Source organism: Cydia fagiglandana, chromosome 20 (genome assembly GCF_963556715.1).
Source record: "Cydia fagiglandana chromosome 20, ilCydFagi1.1, whole genome shotgun sequence".
Lineage (NCBI taxonomy): Eukaryota > Metazoa > Arthropoda > Insecta > Lepidoptera > Tortricidae > Cydia > Cydia fagiglandana.
The window spans coordinates 2,267,076-2,284,240 of record NC_085951.1 but is presented as its reverse complement, the minus strand read 5'-3'; the positions used below and the strand labels follow the sequence as shown (position 1 = coordinate 2,284,240).

Here is a 17,165-nt window from a genome sequence, read left to right as displayed (position 1 = left end):
ACATCACAGGAGCCACTTAAGCGTTGCCGACCCTTGAGAACCCTAAATACCCGCATCAATATTTCAAAAATTAAACAGCAACTATTATATTTATGAGTGGTAGCGTAAAAACTGCGGTAGGTAGGTATTTAGGACGCGTTGCGAACGTCGTAGTGGAATGAATATGGGACAGTGGGCGTCCATGTCGCAACATTTACACTAGTAACTGTAACGCCTCGATTAATATGGAAGGTAAACATACTCTATTAATTGCAGTCATTATTGGATGTAGAATACCTACGATCACGGGTATTTCATAAAGGTGCTGAAGACAATCGTCATTCACAGCGTTACAACGACTAACTATTATACCTTTTGGTCTCCGATTGCGTATAGTTATTATGAATTGCGAGATCAAGTTATACAAGACGTGATAAAGACAAATGGTCTTACACATTTGAATTTCTATCTTAAGGCGAACTGCATAAAGTCGATATTTGAAATACGCTGCTATATTGGTAATTTATACCTTTTTAATTTAATATCAATGGCATGGCATAATAAAATTAGCCAAAGTAAATCCTTTTAAAAACGTTCAGCATGTTTGAACCATCATAATTTGACCCCCGACTTCATATCACGTTGTTACTAGTGTAGGCCTCTAGGGACAACCAAAGGGTTATAATTATTTTTGGCTGATTGGCAAAGCAGTAAGAAGAGTTAAATATGTGATTGAGTATGAATAACACGACATCTTTATGTTACAACTTTTTATTTATTAAACATGAACAGTGTGCAAATTAGTAAACTTGAATTTGCCACAAATTACAGAAACTGTCTGTTAACAGAACTCTGTAATCACAAATACAAAATTCTTAACAATTCCTTTGTTAGAAATGGGAGTTTGTTAGGCTTATGTTGACTAACAAAAAACTTAATAAAATACTTAGTGGCACTGAAAAAACACCTTACGAAACGATACAAAAATGTAAGTATGTAAATCTATATTTCTCTAACTTGTGCTGAGTCTAAGGCACGATTAAAATGAAAAAAATGACTCTTGGAATAAATAAGGCAATTTCATAATGGTCTAAACATTCACCATAAAATTTAGTTCATATTATGCAATCATATTATGGCCGAAAATAATTTAAGAATTTAACGAATAAATTTTGATATGCAAGTACAAAGTACCTAACAATAATTTAAAAATAATTTATTTTATGTTCCTCTAAAATCGTCGCAAAATCTTAGTAAATGCAAAATAATACGAACCTAAGAATAATGCTATGATTTAACGATTTTTGAAACAATACTGGTTATTATAATACATGGAGGAGTAAAAAAAATTGCGCTACTAAGCAGTAAGCATAAAATATCACTTATTCAACTTTTCATCGCAACAAAAATAAACTATTCGAAATGGTTTAACATGCTTAATACATTTGATTACAAGTTATCCCGTAAAAGGTATGATAGAAAGCATTAAATACCAGAGTACAATAGATCAAAATCTGCTACATTTTCTACAGATTTAAAAACTTCGTATTTGCTGTAAAATTTCCCTATCACAATATTCTAGTTAGTGTCTTGCTCGGAACTTTGTGTTACATTAAATTGAGGTATAAAAAGTACGTAAAAATTCACAAGGCAATCGTTGGATATGACTCGAAGGCACAAAGAATTACCTACTTTAAACAAAGTTGATATCTACTTCAGTCCTCACTCACATAAATTAATTGTGAATATCTACAACGTTACTTCCTACTTGCGCCGACGCGCTCTGCTTCTAATTATTAAAATTAAGTTTTTCCAAGCACCACTCTCCACACTACGTTATAAAATCTTCTTCTATAACGCTAATCCCTAAACCTCTTCATTATATTTAAACACGGTTAAAATACTTAAATCTAAACAGTATTTCGAAGTATATTACAATAAAGGGCTTTATTGTATAACTATTATTGCCATTTTTGATTTGATATAGATTTCAGTAACAACAAAGCTACTACGAAAACATTAGGTAAAGATGTAATAATAAATAACGTGTATGTACATATCGATCTATATCAGTGATCCATCATATCGTGCTGACGCATCGTGAAATTGATCTTATTTACAATTTAAATAGCTCGAAAACAAAAGGCCTTGAAATCTATCACATATAAGTTAGGTTCTAACAGGCAATAGCCAGCATAAATAAAGAAATATAAAAAGGTAGCGTCCGAGATGGAGATGAGGCGTTAAGTAGCTGTTCTATTATGCGAATTACTGTTGCATTTATTCGAATGCACGTTCTCCGCTCAAATGAGCATCCAGCGTAGGCGGTCGCTCGCCCGGCGCGATGCGACCCACAACTATACTTAATTTATTCTACCTCGCACACTAGCGCGGCTACACCATAAATATAAATAACTTTCAAACTTAAACAACTACATACAAAATTGACGTGATCACAAGAAAATACCGAAACACAAGTGGCACCGAATGGAAGTGCTGGGCTATCAGGACATGTTAATGCCCCGTTTGCTGGCCGGGGACGCGTCCAGGATTCTCTCGTTCACCTTGTCCTCTTCTCTGAAGTGGATCCTCGTGATGACGATGTCCCCGGTGCTGAGGGTTTGAGAGCCAACCTCCGCCTTCTTAGTCTGGTTGAGATCATTACATTTGTCGTAGAAAGTGGAGTTATGGCATCTACATGAACAATTCTTCCTGTCCGGCTCCCCAATGTTCAAGATCTGGCTAAGATTGGACCAGTCTTTATTCTTGAGCAGTGGCAGTGTTTGTTCCATGGTTTGAGAGAATCTATCCTCTAACTCTCCACTCAGCGGCGCTACGGCAGATAAGATGGCCTCCAGGCGATTTATCTTTTCAACCTTGTCCATGTTTGTATCTGATAAAATTTCGTCCATCATTTGCATGGACTCTGTCAGGCTGGGAGGCTGAGTGGAGTGAGGAGATGAGATAGAATCAGAAGGGTTAGATTCTAGACTAGCCATTTCATTCTCTCTTTCATCATCTTCAGAATCAGAATCCTTTTCCTGCCCTATGGCCTCGAGTTTTTCCAGCTTTTTTGATATTTTATGACAACCCTTTAGTTTTTCTTTCTCTTCTTCAGTGAGCTCTAAATATCTTAATAATCTGATTTCTCGGTTACTAAGAACAATATTCTTAGTGGTCTCAGCAAGTTTTTGTTTCAACTCACCAACTTCAGTGTTGATTTTTCTTTGCCTTTTCCTCAATTTCACTTCTGTAGGTTGGATGTGCATGAAGACTTGCTCATTGCTCAGTTCTTCAAAAAGCTGCTGGTTGTCAGACCGGATATTTGAGGACATGTAGGCATAAATGGCAGGGTTTACCAAAGACAAAACATCAGAAGCGGCATAAATGATCATGTCTTTAGATAATGGACGCCTAGCCCAATAGCGCTGATCTCTGCGGTAAACATTCTTCAATTGTTCCTTCATTGGGTTCATCGGAGCATTATAGAGTTCACACAGAGCATTCAGAGACAGATTCTTAACTTTGTAAACAGGTACACATTGCTGTTGCAACTGCAGCACTGCATGGGCGGCCTGTGTATCAAAAACATTCTTTAAAGTGATCTCAAACTGATTGTGCAAATTGACCGAGTCATTCCTACAATCATGTATAATTTTGATTACATTTTCGCTTTCCAGAAGATCCTTGATTTTGCCTTCAACAACCATGCCTGGGCAGGCCATTATATCTAGAATGTATACTTCACCGTTTATAGTAGCAATTTGACAGAGAGTTAATACACCTTTCAGTCCCAAGTTGATGCCTTCACAGTCAAAAGAGACAATACTTTTTGTGGTGCGCTTCGGGTTCATGATACTGTCAATTAAAGTAGCACACTCTCTTACACTAGCTATAACCGTTGTACATTGTAGAACTTTCTGCCTCCAAGCTTCACCCATCAGATTACTCCTTATACTCGGAGTGCCATTAGTCTCTTCTGAACTGCGGGCATTTAAGTGATTATTCACTCTATCTCGCACCATATTTTCTGCTAAATTCTTAATAACAATCGAATTTATCCTTTGCTTCAAAGTCTGGTTAGCAATGTTAGCTTGAGGCCCTCGGGGAGATTCAACAGGACTGAGTATTCTATTTGCAGGGCTCTGGTGGCCGTCTGAAGGGGTCGGACTCACTACAGTAGGCGGAGCGGGGGATACAGGCTTCTCCTCAGCCAAAGGCTTTGGTGATTCAGTCTTTGATTTTGCTTTTGCATTTAGATACATTACAGGTATTTTTGGTTTGCTAATTAATGTGACAAGGTTGGATTGCACATGGAAGCTATCAGAAAACAGTTTCAAAAAGGCATTCAAGTCTGCCGGCGATTTGAATACTTGATACCAGTATTCTTGCGGGAACCTTGATACAATAAGATGAAACAGTTGGTCCACCATAACTGGACCTTTAGCTTCAATACATTGAGCAACATAATCGAGCAACTGCTGCGCTGTGTCTGTGTTTATGTGAGCGACGGGTAAGTTGTGGAACTGCTCAGAGTTGCTGCAAGTGTTGCCGCGCCTGTGGTTCTCACTGACTAGAACGACGTTATCCTCAATGATCTGGAAGGTGTCCGGGTGCTTGAGCAAGAAGTCTTTGAACTCCTTGATACGCTGCCCGGAGATGTGACGTACCTGTGGCGACGCCTGCGAGCGGTGCCCGAGCAGGCTCTTGATCGGCACCTCCGTACCTTCTCCGTACTGGATCATCTTACTGGCGAAGTACTCCTTCGCCTCTTCGATGTAGTCGTTGTTGGATCCCGCGCCAGCCCCGCTCAGATGCTTCTGGAACGTGTTGATATCGACATAGTCCCCGTCTATGTTGAACAACGCCGGGTACTGAGCCAGGAACTTCTTTAGCCCCGACTGCGACCCGCCAGCGATCTGACGCATCTCCTTAGTGAACCCCTTGGCACCAAACTGACAGGACAGATCGTGCAACGTTCTCGGCTCGCCTTTATCGAGCAGGCGTTCCACGAAAAACAACAGAGTGAGGTTTCTGGCCAGCTCATATTCCATTGATTCCATTTTCCTGCAGTTGGTGCCAATCTTCTTACTCTAAACTTTTTCTACGTATATGTGTCACCCACAACACCATGAAATTTTTCTTTCTCGCGCAGGCAGGTCAACTATCCATAAACAATAGAGCGGAAAGAGAAGTCTCCGTCATTGCCATTCACTATTTGATGACTCCCCATTTATCACTAATAATGGCGGCAAAGCAATGTAAGGAAATATAATTAATTAAATATAAAACTAAATGAAAACTCGCGTATCCCTTCGAGTGGCATTGTCCTCCTCGAGGTCTCTACGGTAAGTGGCGGTGGCCGCGAGGAGGACAGACATAACAAGCCCGTTGAGTGGCGCAGCCATTTTGGAAAAATATACGTCAAGTGGCGGGGCCTCAATGGGTGATCATCGCGAATTTGGCGCGTGACTTTGTTTTACGCGGGAATTCGACCGTTAAGGAATACTATCCTTGTTTATTGACGAATGCATTTTGCAAGAGTGAGCAAGCAAGGCATAGTTTTAACGGTTTTATTTTAGGCGCGGAATGCAGCGCCGCACAGATGCCGCGAGACGGTCTCTGCCAATTACGGGCTTGTTATGACCGAACCTTCTCGCGGCCTCTGCCACGCAAAGGCATATTTAAAAAATGGCCGCGCCATTTCTCCTGCCGTTAAACCGGAGGTGCTGCCACCCGAAGGGGTATACTTTATGTTATACGTTACAGTACCAAAACGTAACGATTACTTGAGAAACGTTTTCTTTAAAAGGTAAATAAGTTAGAACTGTATAAAGTATAATTGCTCTGCAAACTTTCTAAATTCGAATAAAGCAAAGCATTTTTCAATTCCAATGAGAATTTCATTGCACAATAATGATATCAGTATTAATTACCCCCGTCATATTAATGAATACCTCGAATACCCATTACTAATGGACTTTTTTCCCTTATAGCAACATTATAAGAATAGACAATAAGCAAATATTTTTCGCTTTTAAATTCCAGCGTTTAATTACTGAATTAAAATTGGTATATTTAATGATATATTATTTTTAATTTAATTAGTTATCTAAATATTTACTTTATTTAAATATTCACGAATATATACAAAAATTATTCTTGCTGTATTTTTTACTTCCAAAGTAACTATCAAAGTAACTTACAACGAACGAAACGCCAAATTGAATGAAATGTCAACATTGTCAAATACACATCAATTTAGATTCATTCGTTTTCAGTGTTTTAAATTAAGATATAATAGGGTTATTCAACAATTTTGTAGCTAATTAAGCGCAATCTCCCATTAGTTGTTTATTCCAGCTTATTCCTAAGCTATCAAAATGGTATGTTCACGTTTGCAAGGCTTTCTATCTGATACCCGTTTTTCTCTTATTTCTCAATAAACTATGGCAGTCACAAGTAAGTTTCTTGATATACCGACTCAACAAGGATGGTACTTACTGCTATAACAAATAATCTTGGGGTAACATGTTTACTCCATGCTAAACAGTAACAGTGAATTAGGATGCTATATAACATTTTGTGGGCGGTATTGTCAACCGGAAAAATGAATATCATTGATGTATTTTCTTAGAAACAAGCTGATATTTACTTTTAGATTAAAGTGTTTTCTTATGTATAATTAGCCGGATCCACACAGATCGAGCATACGCGCGAGGCAATTTCCTCGCGCACATAACGGCCAGTATAGATGAGCGCGCGCGCCGCCCCGGCCGAGGCACGTCTATACTGGCCGGTTTGGCGCGAAGAAATTGCCTCGCGCGTATGTTCGTTGCGTGGACCCGGCTATTAAACATTGCATAGTACAAATATTTAAAAAAATTGAGTATCAGAGTATTTAATGTTTAAATTCCAGCTGGTCCTAGTCCTCGGTGACTTACACATCCCGCACCGCACCGGCAGCCTCCCGCCCAAGTTCAAGAAGCTGCTACTGCCGGGCCGCATCCAGCACATCCTGTGTACCGGCAACCTCTGCACTAAGGAGTCCTACGACTATTTGAAGACGCTGGCCAGCGATGTGCATGTGGTTAGAGGAGATTTTGATGAGGTTAGTAAATGACTTTTATTGTATAGAAAAGCAGAAACTTATATTGATTAAAACTAACACAATTTTTACTCATACTTTTACAACTAACATGGGATTTAATTGCGTGAAATTTACGTTTATTTATGGCCTGACACAGCAAGAAGACGTTGAAACAATTCCTCGCCAGTATTTAAAAAAAAAATTGTAAAATTCCAGAATTCCTGAAAGTTTGGTTTTGCCATTATCTTCAATATGTTAAATAAATCAAATCATAAATTCTATGTGAATATCTTCAATAAAAACTATCCTTTGGTAAAAATTAACTTACCAGTTATTTGTTCACAAATTCATATTAACCACCATTTTCCAGAACTCCACCTACCCGGAACAAAAAGTCATAACCGTCGGCCAGTTCCGCATCGGCCTGGTCCACGGACACCAGGTGGTCCCCTGGGGTGACGAGGAGTCCCTCGCACTGGTGCAGAGGCAGCTGGATGTGGACATCCTGATCTCTGGACACACGCACCGGTTCGAGGCGTATGAACATGAAAATAAGTTTTATATCAATCCTGGGTCGGCTACTGGAGCTTACAGTCCACTGTTCAGGTATTTTGGATATATTTAATTTTATGTTCATTTGTGCCATTCACAATGAAAAGGGTATTTATTATTTTTTTATTTATGGGGACATCTTAAGGCTTGTGCACAAATCACGCGAGGTTCGATAGGGGGACGGGGGGGTCACGAAAAAATCACGATAGATCACGTTGGGGGAGGGGGGGTATAAGGAAACCTCACGTGTATTTTTCTACAGTGAACGAAACTAAGAAAAAAAACCTACCACACGAGCAGATACTTTTTCTTGGTGTCGTTAAACATAAATCTTCACTCTGCACTTAAAAATAGCGAGTCTATTTAACGAAAATAGAAAAATCAACAAGAATTTCCATATACAATACTATTTATCTTAAAATTAGGTTGAATGAAAAAATTTCGAAAAAATACACGTGACGTTGTGTGGGGGGAGGGGGGTAGCCAAAAACCTCACCAAATAGCACCAAGGGGGAGGTGGAAGAGGTCAAAAAGTGGCCGAAAACACCTCACGTGATTTGTGCACAACTCCTTACACAGATCGTCTTAGCTCCAAACTAAGCAAAGCTTGTACTATAGGTGCTAGGCAACGATATACATAGGTACCTACATAGATTACAACCATGACTCAGGAATATCTTAATCTTATCTTATTGTTTTTCGGGGGCCCTTACACTTCGACCCATCTACTCAAGAGCTTTTCCCACCATATTCATGTGTCGGATGATGGAGCTAATGGGTAGCATTTTAAAGACCTTTGGTTCCAGGTATCCTGCTCCAAATTTGTTGTTATAGTGGCAACAGAAATACATCATCTGTGAAAATTTCAACTGTCTATCACAATGTGTTCACAGTCAGACGCACAGACGGACAGCGGAGTCTTAGTAATAGGGTCCCGTTTTTACCCTTTGATTTTCTACCAACATGATGAAATTAATTAGATGAATAATAATCAGTAATCAGTGTAATCAGTAATCAGTGTATTTATTGCTAATAGTTAACACATGACTGATGATTTGATAATTGTTTCAGGAACCCAACGCCATCATTCGTGCTAATGGACATCCAGAGCTCCACCGTGGTCACATACGTCTACAAGCTGCTCGGAGACGAGGTGAAGGTCGAGAGGATCGAGTACAAGAAGTCGTAGTGTGTAACTATAGATCTATCATAGGCTGTAATGTTAAGAGAAACTATTCCATAATGTATAAATGTCAGTATAATGATTTTTTTTTTTTTTTATAAGCCTATCGTGTGCTTTGTCACATTTCACGAAGGTTGATATTTGGCTGTAGCACAGAATAAATAATAGTACTAGGTACAGAAGACTCACTCTCTAACAAAACGCGTCTGTTACGATCAGGACAGATATAGCCGCTAGGTGGCGACAGCGCCACGCGCGGCTTATGGCTAGCCACCAAAATTGGTGTGGAACGGATGTACTTGTAGCTACCTGTTGCAAAGCGACGAAATCGCGGAGTGAGCTAAGCCTGGTATAAGCGTCAGTTGCACCAAACCGTTTTTAAAGCCGTTAAAGTGTTCGCAAATTTATGTTATACAGGGTGTCCCAGAATTCGACGTCAAGCCGTACACGGATGATAGACCAAGTCATAACAGTTATCATAAAAATACAAAAAAAATCCAACTCATGTTCTTTAAAAATTATGGTCACTTTAAAAATTCACAAAAAAATCCACACCCTGTAATTATTCAAGATTACGCAATAATAAAAAAATTAGAATAAATTATGGAATTTGTAGTAACAAGAGTTAAAGAACCATTACAGGGTGTGGATTTTTTAGTGAATTTTTAGAGTGACCATAATTTTTAAAAAACCTTAGTTGGATTTTTTTTTGTATTTTTATGATAACTGTTATGACTTGGTCTATCATCCGTTTACGGCTTGACGTCGAATTCTGGGACACCCTGTATGGCCAGTTTCATAGTTCACTGCTGAGTGACGTTGATTAGTTCGCTAATTATGGTTGGTACAACTGGTCCTAACCCTAAGGTTGGTATTCCACCTATCCAATTACTTTGTCCAATGTGTATTGCGTCTCACATTTTGCTTTAATGAGAGAGTGAGACGCACTGACATTGTACGGCTACTGGAGCTCAGAGGTTTTATATGTTGTCTAGGCCTAAGATTCGAGTTTAACAGGATTAAACCTACCTACATGAAATTTGGCTAAGATATTTCAAATTATACACCATTATGTTATATTCTGTACGGATATGATGGTCGTATTTGTCTACGTGACAGCGTGATAAAACGGTGTCCGTCTCTTTCTATCCCGCAGATTTGAAAAGTGACAGTTGTTTTATCACGTGGATAAATGTGGATAAAACGATCCATAATAGGCTTGCTGTAGTATCATTGATCAATGTATTTATTTTTACTCGAATCTTTGTCCAAAGCAGGGTTTGACTGGTTACATACAAAGGTGAAACATTGTTTTTAGAATTCCGTAGGAATGGGAACTAACGCGTTGGTGGGTCAAATTATACAAAGTGTATGTATATACTCGTATGTAAGATTATTGTTTAACTTTGGATACTATCTACGTATGTTCATAATAAAATACATTTTAAAATAAACATTATTTTATTTTGTTTTTGTAAGCGAATTGTCTGTGACAAACGGACAGATAGACACACAAGTGATCCTATAAGGGTCTTTTCCTTTTGAGGTGCGGAACCCCAAAAAACTGAAATGAATCATTATTGTGCAAAATGGAAGGTAACCGTTATTTCAACTGTTATAAGACCGCGTTCATTATTATTTATGATAAGTATACTGGAACTTCACATATACGTCAGTATCTACATATTTTTATTTCAAAAATTTTATATTACATTAACTCTACCACAGAATAAATAATAGTACTAGGTACAGAAGACTCACTCCCTAACAAAACGCGTCTGTTACTATCAGCACAAATATGGCCGTTAGGTGGCGACAGCGCCACGCGCAGATTATGGCAAACCCCAAAATTGGGATCGAACGGATGTATGTCCTTAAACCACGTCCAAGACCACCGGTGGACGGACAGCAGCGTCCCTCTAATTCGTTGTACTCGACTGCGATTGCCTGCGATTATGGCATTAATAACCCCCCAAAAAGGGGGAGGCCTATGTTCAGCAGTGGATGTCTTATGGCTGAGATGATGATGATAGATGTAATTTTAGCTACCTGTAGCAAAGCGACAAAATCGCGGAGTGAGTCACGCCTGACTCTACACAAAAGTTAGATGTGCACTAGAAATAAGAGGTTAAGACCAGGTATCAAATTAAGACAAGTCTAAGGGTCGGTTGCACCAAACTGTTCGTATCGTTAAAGAGTTCGCTAAATTTTTATGTATGGAAAATATCATAGTAAAGCGCCGGGGCGCGCCGGCTGACGTTGATCAGTCTGTCAAATGTGGTTGGTGCAACTGGCCCTAAATAGATGTGACTTTGAACTCTACTAGCGCAAGTAGGGTCCCGAATAGTCCCGATGATCGGTAATATCCTGCCATCACTCATTCAATTCAACTAACGAAAATATAACAGCAGATTTGGCTCTCTACCACAGAGGAAATAATAGTGCTACCGTACAGAAAGGACACTTCCTACAAACCGAAGTTTGACAGCGGTTCAGGGTCGAACCATGCTATCCCTTTCTAATAGGTATAGGCACCGTTTCGGCTATTTAGGGTTGTCATAATTCAAGCCATTATCTTACCTGTGGTCGTGCACGCAAAGGGACGTCAAGTTGTGTCAACCCTAATAATTGCTCGGAGCAATGCTGAGCCGAACGGAGCCGCGTTTGGCCGAAGTCAGGAGTTTCGCACCCCTGCCCGGAGTATGTACTTATAGGTGGAAGCTGTAAGCAAGCTATGTGAAAAATACTATAGGTAATTAAACATTATCACTGGCCTCTACTTCGTCTACAGCAGACTATTTTTAAGGAGTAACACCGGAAGATAGTATTTGTGGTGGCTGAATAGGCCGATGCCAGACCGACATGGTCTAGCGCAGACAAAAGAGATTTGCGGCAGATGGTAAGGAAACGCCTTGGAGTTTGGCATTGTTTTTGTTTTCAGCGAGTGCTGCGGACCTGCGGTTACGATCGTTGCATTTGTCTACGTGACAACTTACCCGTCTCTTTGAGTCTATTGGTGTCAAAAAAGTGACAGTTATTTGGATACATTTTATCCATGTAGATAAACTAAACCTAAACATAATTCGCCGCCAGTACGGATATGATGGTCGTCGTTCTTGACTACGTGACAGCGTGTAAAAAAACGGTGTCTGTCACTTTCTATACCGCGGTGTTAAAAAGTGACAGTTTTTTTTATCACGTGGATAAAACAGAAAAAAAAGCTAGACGCATAGCTTTTTTTTTCCGACGTGGCGCGCGCACAGCTCTTGTGAGCAAGGACCCCGCTAAGGATACGGGCGAGCCTTGCTCAAATGCATATCTGTCGCCAGTTTTCCCTTAGTCTTCTTATACGACACCCACGGGACGAGATGGGGTGGTGCTATTCTTTTCTGATGCCGGCACCACACGGCACTACATACGTTTAGCTAAAACATGTGTTGAATATTCCAAACACGAAAAAGAAGAAGCTTAATGACAATGCAAAATGTAATATTTAGTAGAGATGCAACGGATAGTTGTTTGGCCGGATACCGGATACCGGATATCCGGCCTAGACACTGGCCGAATATCCGGTATCCGGCCGCCGGATATTCGGCCGGCGGAACTATACCTACATTTCGGTTTTTCAGGTGCGCATTCTGCAGGTTGGTTCTGCAGACCTGTTTCCTAGTAAACATTCGCGCTGACTCATTTCTAGGTTCAAAATGAGTGCGCGTGCAAGTCAGTGGTATTATTAAATTGTTTTAAAATAATAAACAAGTATGATTATGACCGTGTCTGTTTCTTAAATCCAATTTGTTTACTCCCAAATCAAGTAATGTTACTATCCGGTATCCGGCCGGATAGAAGGTCACTATCCGGTACCGGCCGGATAGTAAAATAATGGCCGGATAGGCCGGATACCGGATAGTAACCGGATATCCGGTGCATCTCTAATATTTAGTACCGTTAGGAATAACGCTTGCATTCAAAAGTTAACAAAAAGTTTAGCCTTTATCAACAGGAAAACTGCGCAAAATGTTATGCAGCCTCCTTCCTCAACGCAATGTTTGTAAACAACATTAAGTAATCGAAAAGGTTTCTGACCTTCTGCTGCTAATACAAGTATACATACACACAGGTTCCATCTAAGGTCACACGTTTTAGTGTTACTGTAGCGCTGGAACTTGAGTTTCGTCGCTTGAGGTTCTTTTAAATAGTTAGACGTATATGTTACGGTACCGTTTTTAGCAACCCGCGTAATTAGATCCAAACACATGGTCATAATATCATCATCATCATCGCCATGTGTTTAAGAGCAATGGGTTCTTGTTGCAGCAATTTCCAAGGACCATCTCTATCCTCCTCCTTTGACCGCTTGTTACGACCGATTGTTATATTTTCTTTTCGGGAATGTCTTTGTCCATGTGCCATGTACTCAGGTATGTACATCATAGGTAGGTACATACATACCTATTCATTGTCATTCCATAGGTAGGTACTTATAGCTACTTTCGTAAAGCTCGATTCTCACACCAGATATATATGTACTTATAGTACGCATAAAATAGACAGTAAAATCGATGATAATATACGATAGATATGTATATTATGTATTTACAAAAGCAAATATAAAATGAATTTATCTATGTATTAATGAGAACAAACGTGATTTTCCATTACAAGAATTTTAGTATTTATTTATGATTATGAAGCTCAAAGAGGTCAGATATTATTAAACTACAGGAAATACGTGATTCACTAATATTTGCAACAAATATTAGTGTAACCCAATTAGTATTATTTAAGCACACCTAATAGAAAACACGTCGAGACGAATCGACGCCACGAGTAGATCAATGGGCCTACCGCGAACCACGTTCGTCGTGTTGCCTACCTGTTACAGTTACGTACGAATATACAAGTGCGACAGAGAGCCAACACGTCGAACGTGATTCGCGGTAGGCCTTCAGGTCGACAAACCCGGAAACCTTTGGATTTTGGAAACACTAACAATGAGTAATGATGATAACGTGAAAAGGAAAAACAACCCAAAATAGGTCATTAAAGGCTTGCCCAAACATTTACTTACAACTTGCAGGTAGATTTAAAATCCCTAAATACAGTTAATTACTTAATAGGTTGTGCTTAACAAACAGTTTAATTAGTATGGTCATCAAGCGTCGGTTGCACCACATCGTGTCTTTTTTCTTTTATTTAAATCGTAAAAGCGTTCACTAAATTTTATTGTAGGTAAGTATGGGAAGTTTTATATTGCACTGCTGAGTGATATTTTGATCAGTCTGCTAAATGTGGGTGTAACTGAGCCTAAGATTCATAAGTTAGCTACATCGAGCAACCGTGTCAGAGGGGTCGCTTTATATTTGCCAACGTGATATCTCCCATGTATCTAAACTGACCGGAGATTGGATAGTAGGGCTCCTGTTGAAAAGTTAAATGTGCGAGCAGCGAGCGAGCACGGTAGAGTAGCCGCGTTATACTTGTGGACGTGATACCGCCCATGTTCGTCTCAGAGCAATACTACCGGATATAGGTTAGCAGTTATTGTCAGGATATTTAGGAGTAAGTATTGGTCCTTGTGTAGTAAAATGGTTAAATGTATGTGCAATGTCATGGAACTTTAGCCCCACACGGATACGAAAGGTTTATCTAGGCACACATTATATACGTTACGGGTAATGTTAGAAGGTTGATTAAACTTAAGTTTACCCGGGTATAATTAGGATTACCCAAGCCCTTTGGGTAAAGCTCGAAATTAAATCTACTTTTATTTCATTACTCCGTAAACCCCGAATACAGATTAATGTTGTTTAAATTTTCGGGCTTTAACCAAAAGCTTGGGTAATACTAGTTGTACCCGGGTAAACTTAAGTTTAATCAACCTTCTAATACCTATTATCCGTAACCCCACAACTGTTCATAGGCCTTCGGCCTTCAGTTACTAATATTACTACGCGATAAACACACTTTTTGACAAAGTTAACTAAGTAAGGTGTTAATAACACAAGCAAGTGAGTGTATTAGGTCACTAATACACTTGCACCATCCCACTAACCCGGGGTTAACCGGTTAAATCGTTAACCCAGTGTCAAATTGTACTGGTAACCATGGTAACTCCAGGTTTAACCGGTTAACTCCGGGTTAGTGAATGGCGAAAGTGGCCCTGAAATTTTTAAATATTATTTAAGCAACTATTTAGGTATTTATGTCTGTCAATTGGAATCTATTTAAAGTATTTACGGAAGCGATTCTGGAAAGCTTAGGTATGTAACTATATTTCAGATGTTGACAAACCAAATAACCTTGTCAAATTGCAATGTTTACCAACTGACCTTATATCCATAGATAACTCAGCTTCTATATACGAGGAAAAAACAACATATATTTATATAATAATAGCGTACAAAAGTACTAGGCGAGCATAGACGCGAAGGTTGTCAGTTCATTGACTTGGCCAGTTACGTAAACGTGTTGGGCAAAACTGTTAGCCCTTCACAAAGCAACGTGTTTGTCTGTAGTCTAATGTCTATTATATCTTGACCCATAGATGTATAGGTAACTGCTTTATAAGGGTTCCATAGACGCATGCGATTTTCTATACCTACACTGCGGCATTTAATCGACCAACTATACCTATAGGTATTCATTTTGGACCTCGCGATTAATGTCCGACCGAAACCGGATTTTTTACCGAAACCGCTACTGAAACTGAAGGTTCGGTTTTGCTCTAATTTCGACCGAAACATAATATTATGCTGAAACCTACCGAACCTACCTACCTTCGGTTGGACATTACCGAAAATACAGTTTCGGCGCGGCCAAAGAGTTCGGCAGTTCTTTAGCCTAAACCGGACCTTCGCCCGAATATGGTTTTTGTGCCGAAACCTGCCGAAACCGATACCGAAAGTCTAACACTACCTGGTATTCGTTGTGAGATATAAGGAGTCTTATAGAAAATTAGATCTATAGTGGTTAGATTTGCCGACTAGCGACTGGTCCGTTTATCGTTATGAATCACTCTGCTCGGTTAACAATACGTATTGCGATAACCTACACAGTTATGGGGCCCTAGTACAAATATAAGCAAAATTATGTATAAGCAAGAGTATATAATAAAATTATAATCTAGTGTTTTATTATGGATTCGTATTTGTATAATGTGGTCGTTTGTACTACAGTAGGTTAGCAGAGTCAATGCTGTGGCTATACAAGTTAGGACGTAAACTGTAGTGTAAGGTAGGTATGTGAGAAGTGTTGATGATAATATAGATATCTACTCTCAACTCAACCCCCGGGTTCGAATCCTGGTAAGTAAGGGCATTTATTTGTATTAATATTAACCCTATAGGCTGAGCCCCAAAACTAATCATCACAGAACGCCCGGTGGAATTTAAAAATAGAACAGAGTTATAACGGTTTCAGTTAGATGACTACAATTTGTTTTGACACCAAACATTTAGAAATCGGTGTTTGTCGGAAGTTGTAACACTTATGAAGTTTCGTAAACACAATGATTAATATGATACCTACTCAATTAGGATAAACCATTAGTTTGGTAACATAACCGTACTAGATTAGTGTTTATCAATATTTTTCTTATTCCTATCGCGCATAAACAATGACTCACATTAGACCGGGCCGTGTCCGAGCTTCCGGCGCTTCATTTTCTATGGATAGCATCACGTGATCACCTGTCATCTGTCATAGAAAAGTAAGCGTCGGAAACTCCGGCCCGGACACGGCCCGGTCTAATAAGTCATCCTTAAGAGATCTTTTCGTGACTTTTTCACTGTTTGTAACTTTAGGGGCTTCCAAAAGCGAAAAATTTAAAATCATTACAGTTTACAGGCAGATAAAAAGTTTCGTTTTTTCGCAAGGGTCGTATAAAGTTTTCACAAATCTGATAAACTACGTTTGTATATATAGTTCGTTTTTTTTAGCATTAGAAAGAACTTGAAAGAAGGTAAGCGATCTTGGCAGGTCTTTTAATTGAAAAACGCTTTTTAAAAATCAATAACTATTACTTATGAAAGCAGAAGAATATAAATGATCGTATTAGATTCATAATTGTTACATATTTGCCGTAACTTATTTTTAAAATGTGTTTTTTGATTAAAAGACACATCAAGATTGTTTTACCTAATTTCTAATACTAAAAAAACGAAGTATAGGAGAAACGTTCATCCCCTTTCCACTCTTGAGTATCGGTACTTGTACCGAGTACTATATATTTTTTAAATTATGGCAATCATCTTTAGACATTTCTGCCAGGTTCACGTCAATATCAACGGGAAAAATACAAAAAATAGGAAAAAGTAACGATTTAATGACCATGTCCATAGGTGAACTCAGATTGATTGC

At 39.1% G+C, this 17,165-nt stretch overlaps 2 protein-coding genes and 1 long non-coding RNA gene across 4 annotated transcripts in view; 2 read left to right on the top strand and 1 right to left on the bottom strand.

Annotated features, from left to right (window-relative positions):
- LOC134674380 (vacuolar protein sorting-associated protein 29) overlaps positions 1 to 8,877 on the top strand; it is a 117,898-nt gene extending 109,021 nt beyond the window's left edge. The window contains exons 2-5 of one of the 2 annotated variants that reach the window (XM_063532447.1): positions 6,305 to 6,365; positions 6,899 to 7,090; positions 7,440 to 7,675; positions 8,693 to 8,877. In XM_063532447.1, the coding sequence (XP_063388517.1) occupies positions 6,363 to 6,365; positions 6,899 to 7,090; positions 7,440 to 7,675; positions 8,693 to 8,810 (549 nt within the window). In that variant the 5' untranslated portion in view covers positions 6,305 to 6,362 and the 3' untranslated portion in view covers positions 8,811 to 8,877. Of the gene's footprint in view, positions 1 to 6,225; positions 6,366 to 6,898; positions 7,091 to 7,439; positions 7,676 to 8,692 lie in introns of those variants that run through there. The other variant, XM_063532446.1, reaches the window with a different exon arrangement.
- Positions 1 to 17,165, top strand: part of LOC134674407 (uncharacterized) — a 461,157-nt gene that overhangs the window by 119,917 nt on the left and 324,075 nt on the right. The window lies entirely within an intron of this gene.
- Positions 735 to 5,158, bottom strand: LOC134674428 (egalitarian protein homolog). The gene has a single exon (XM_063532494.1). It carries the CDS (start codon positions 5,040 to 5,042, stop codon positions 2,484 to 2,486), a length of 2,559 nt encoding a protein of 852 aa, XP_063388564.1. The 5' UTR covers positions 5,043 to 5,158; the 3' UTR covers positions 735 to 2,483.

Excerpts from the sequence above, each read along its gene's own strand:
- LOC134674428 (XM_063532494.1), bottom strand. The coding sequence starts at position 5,042 with ATGGAATCAATGGAATATGAGCTGGCCAGAAACCTCACTCTGTTGTTT.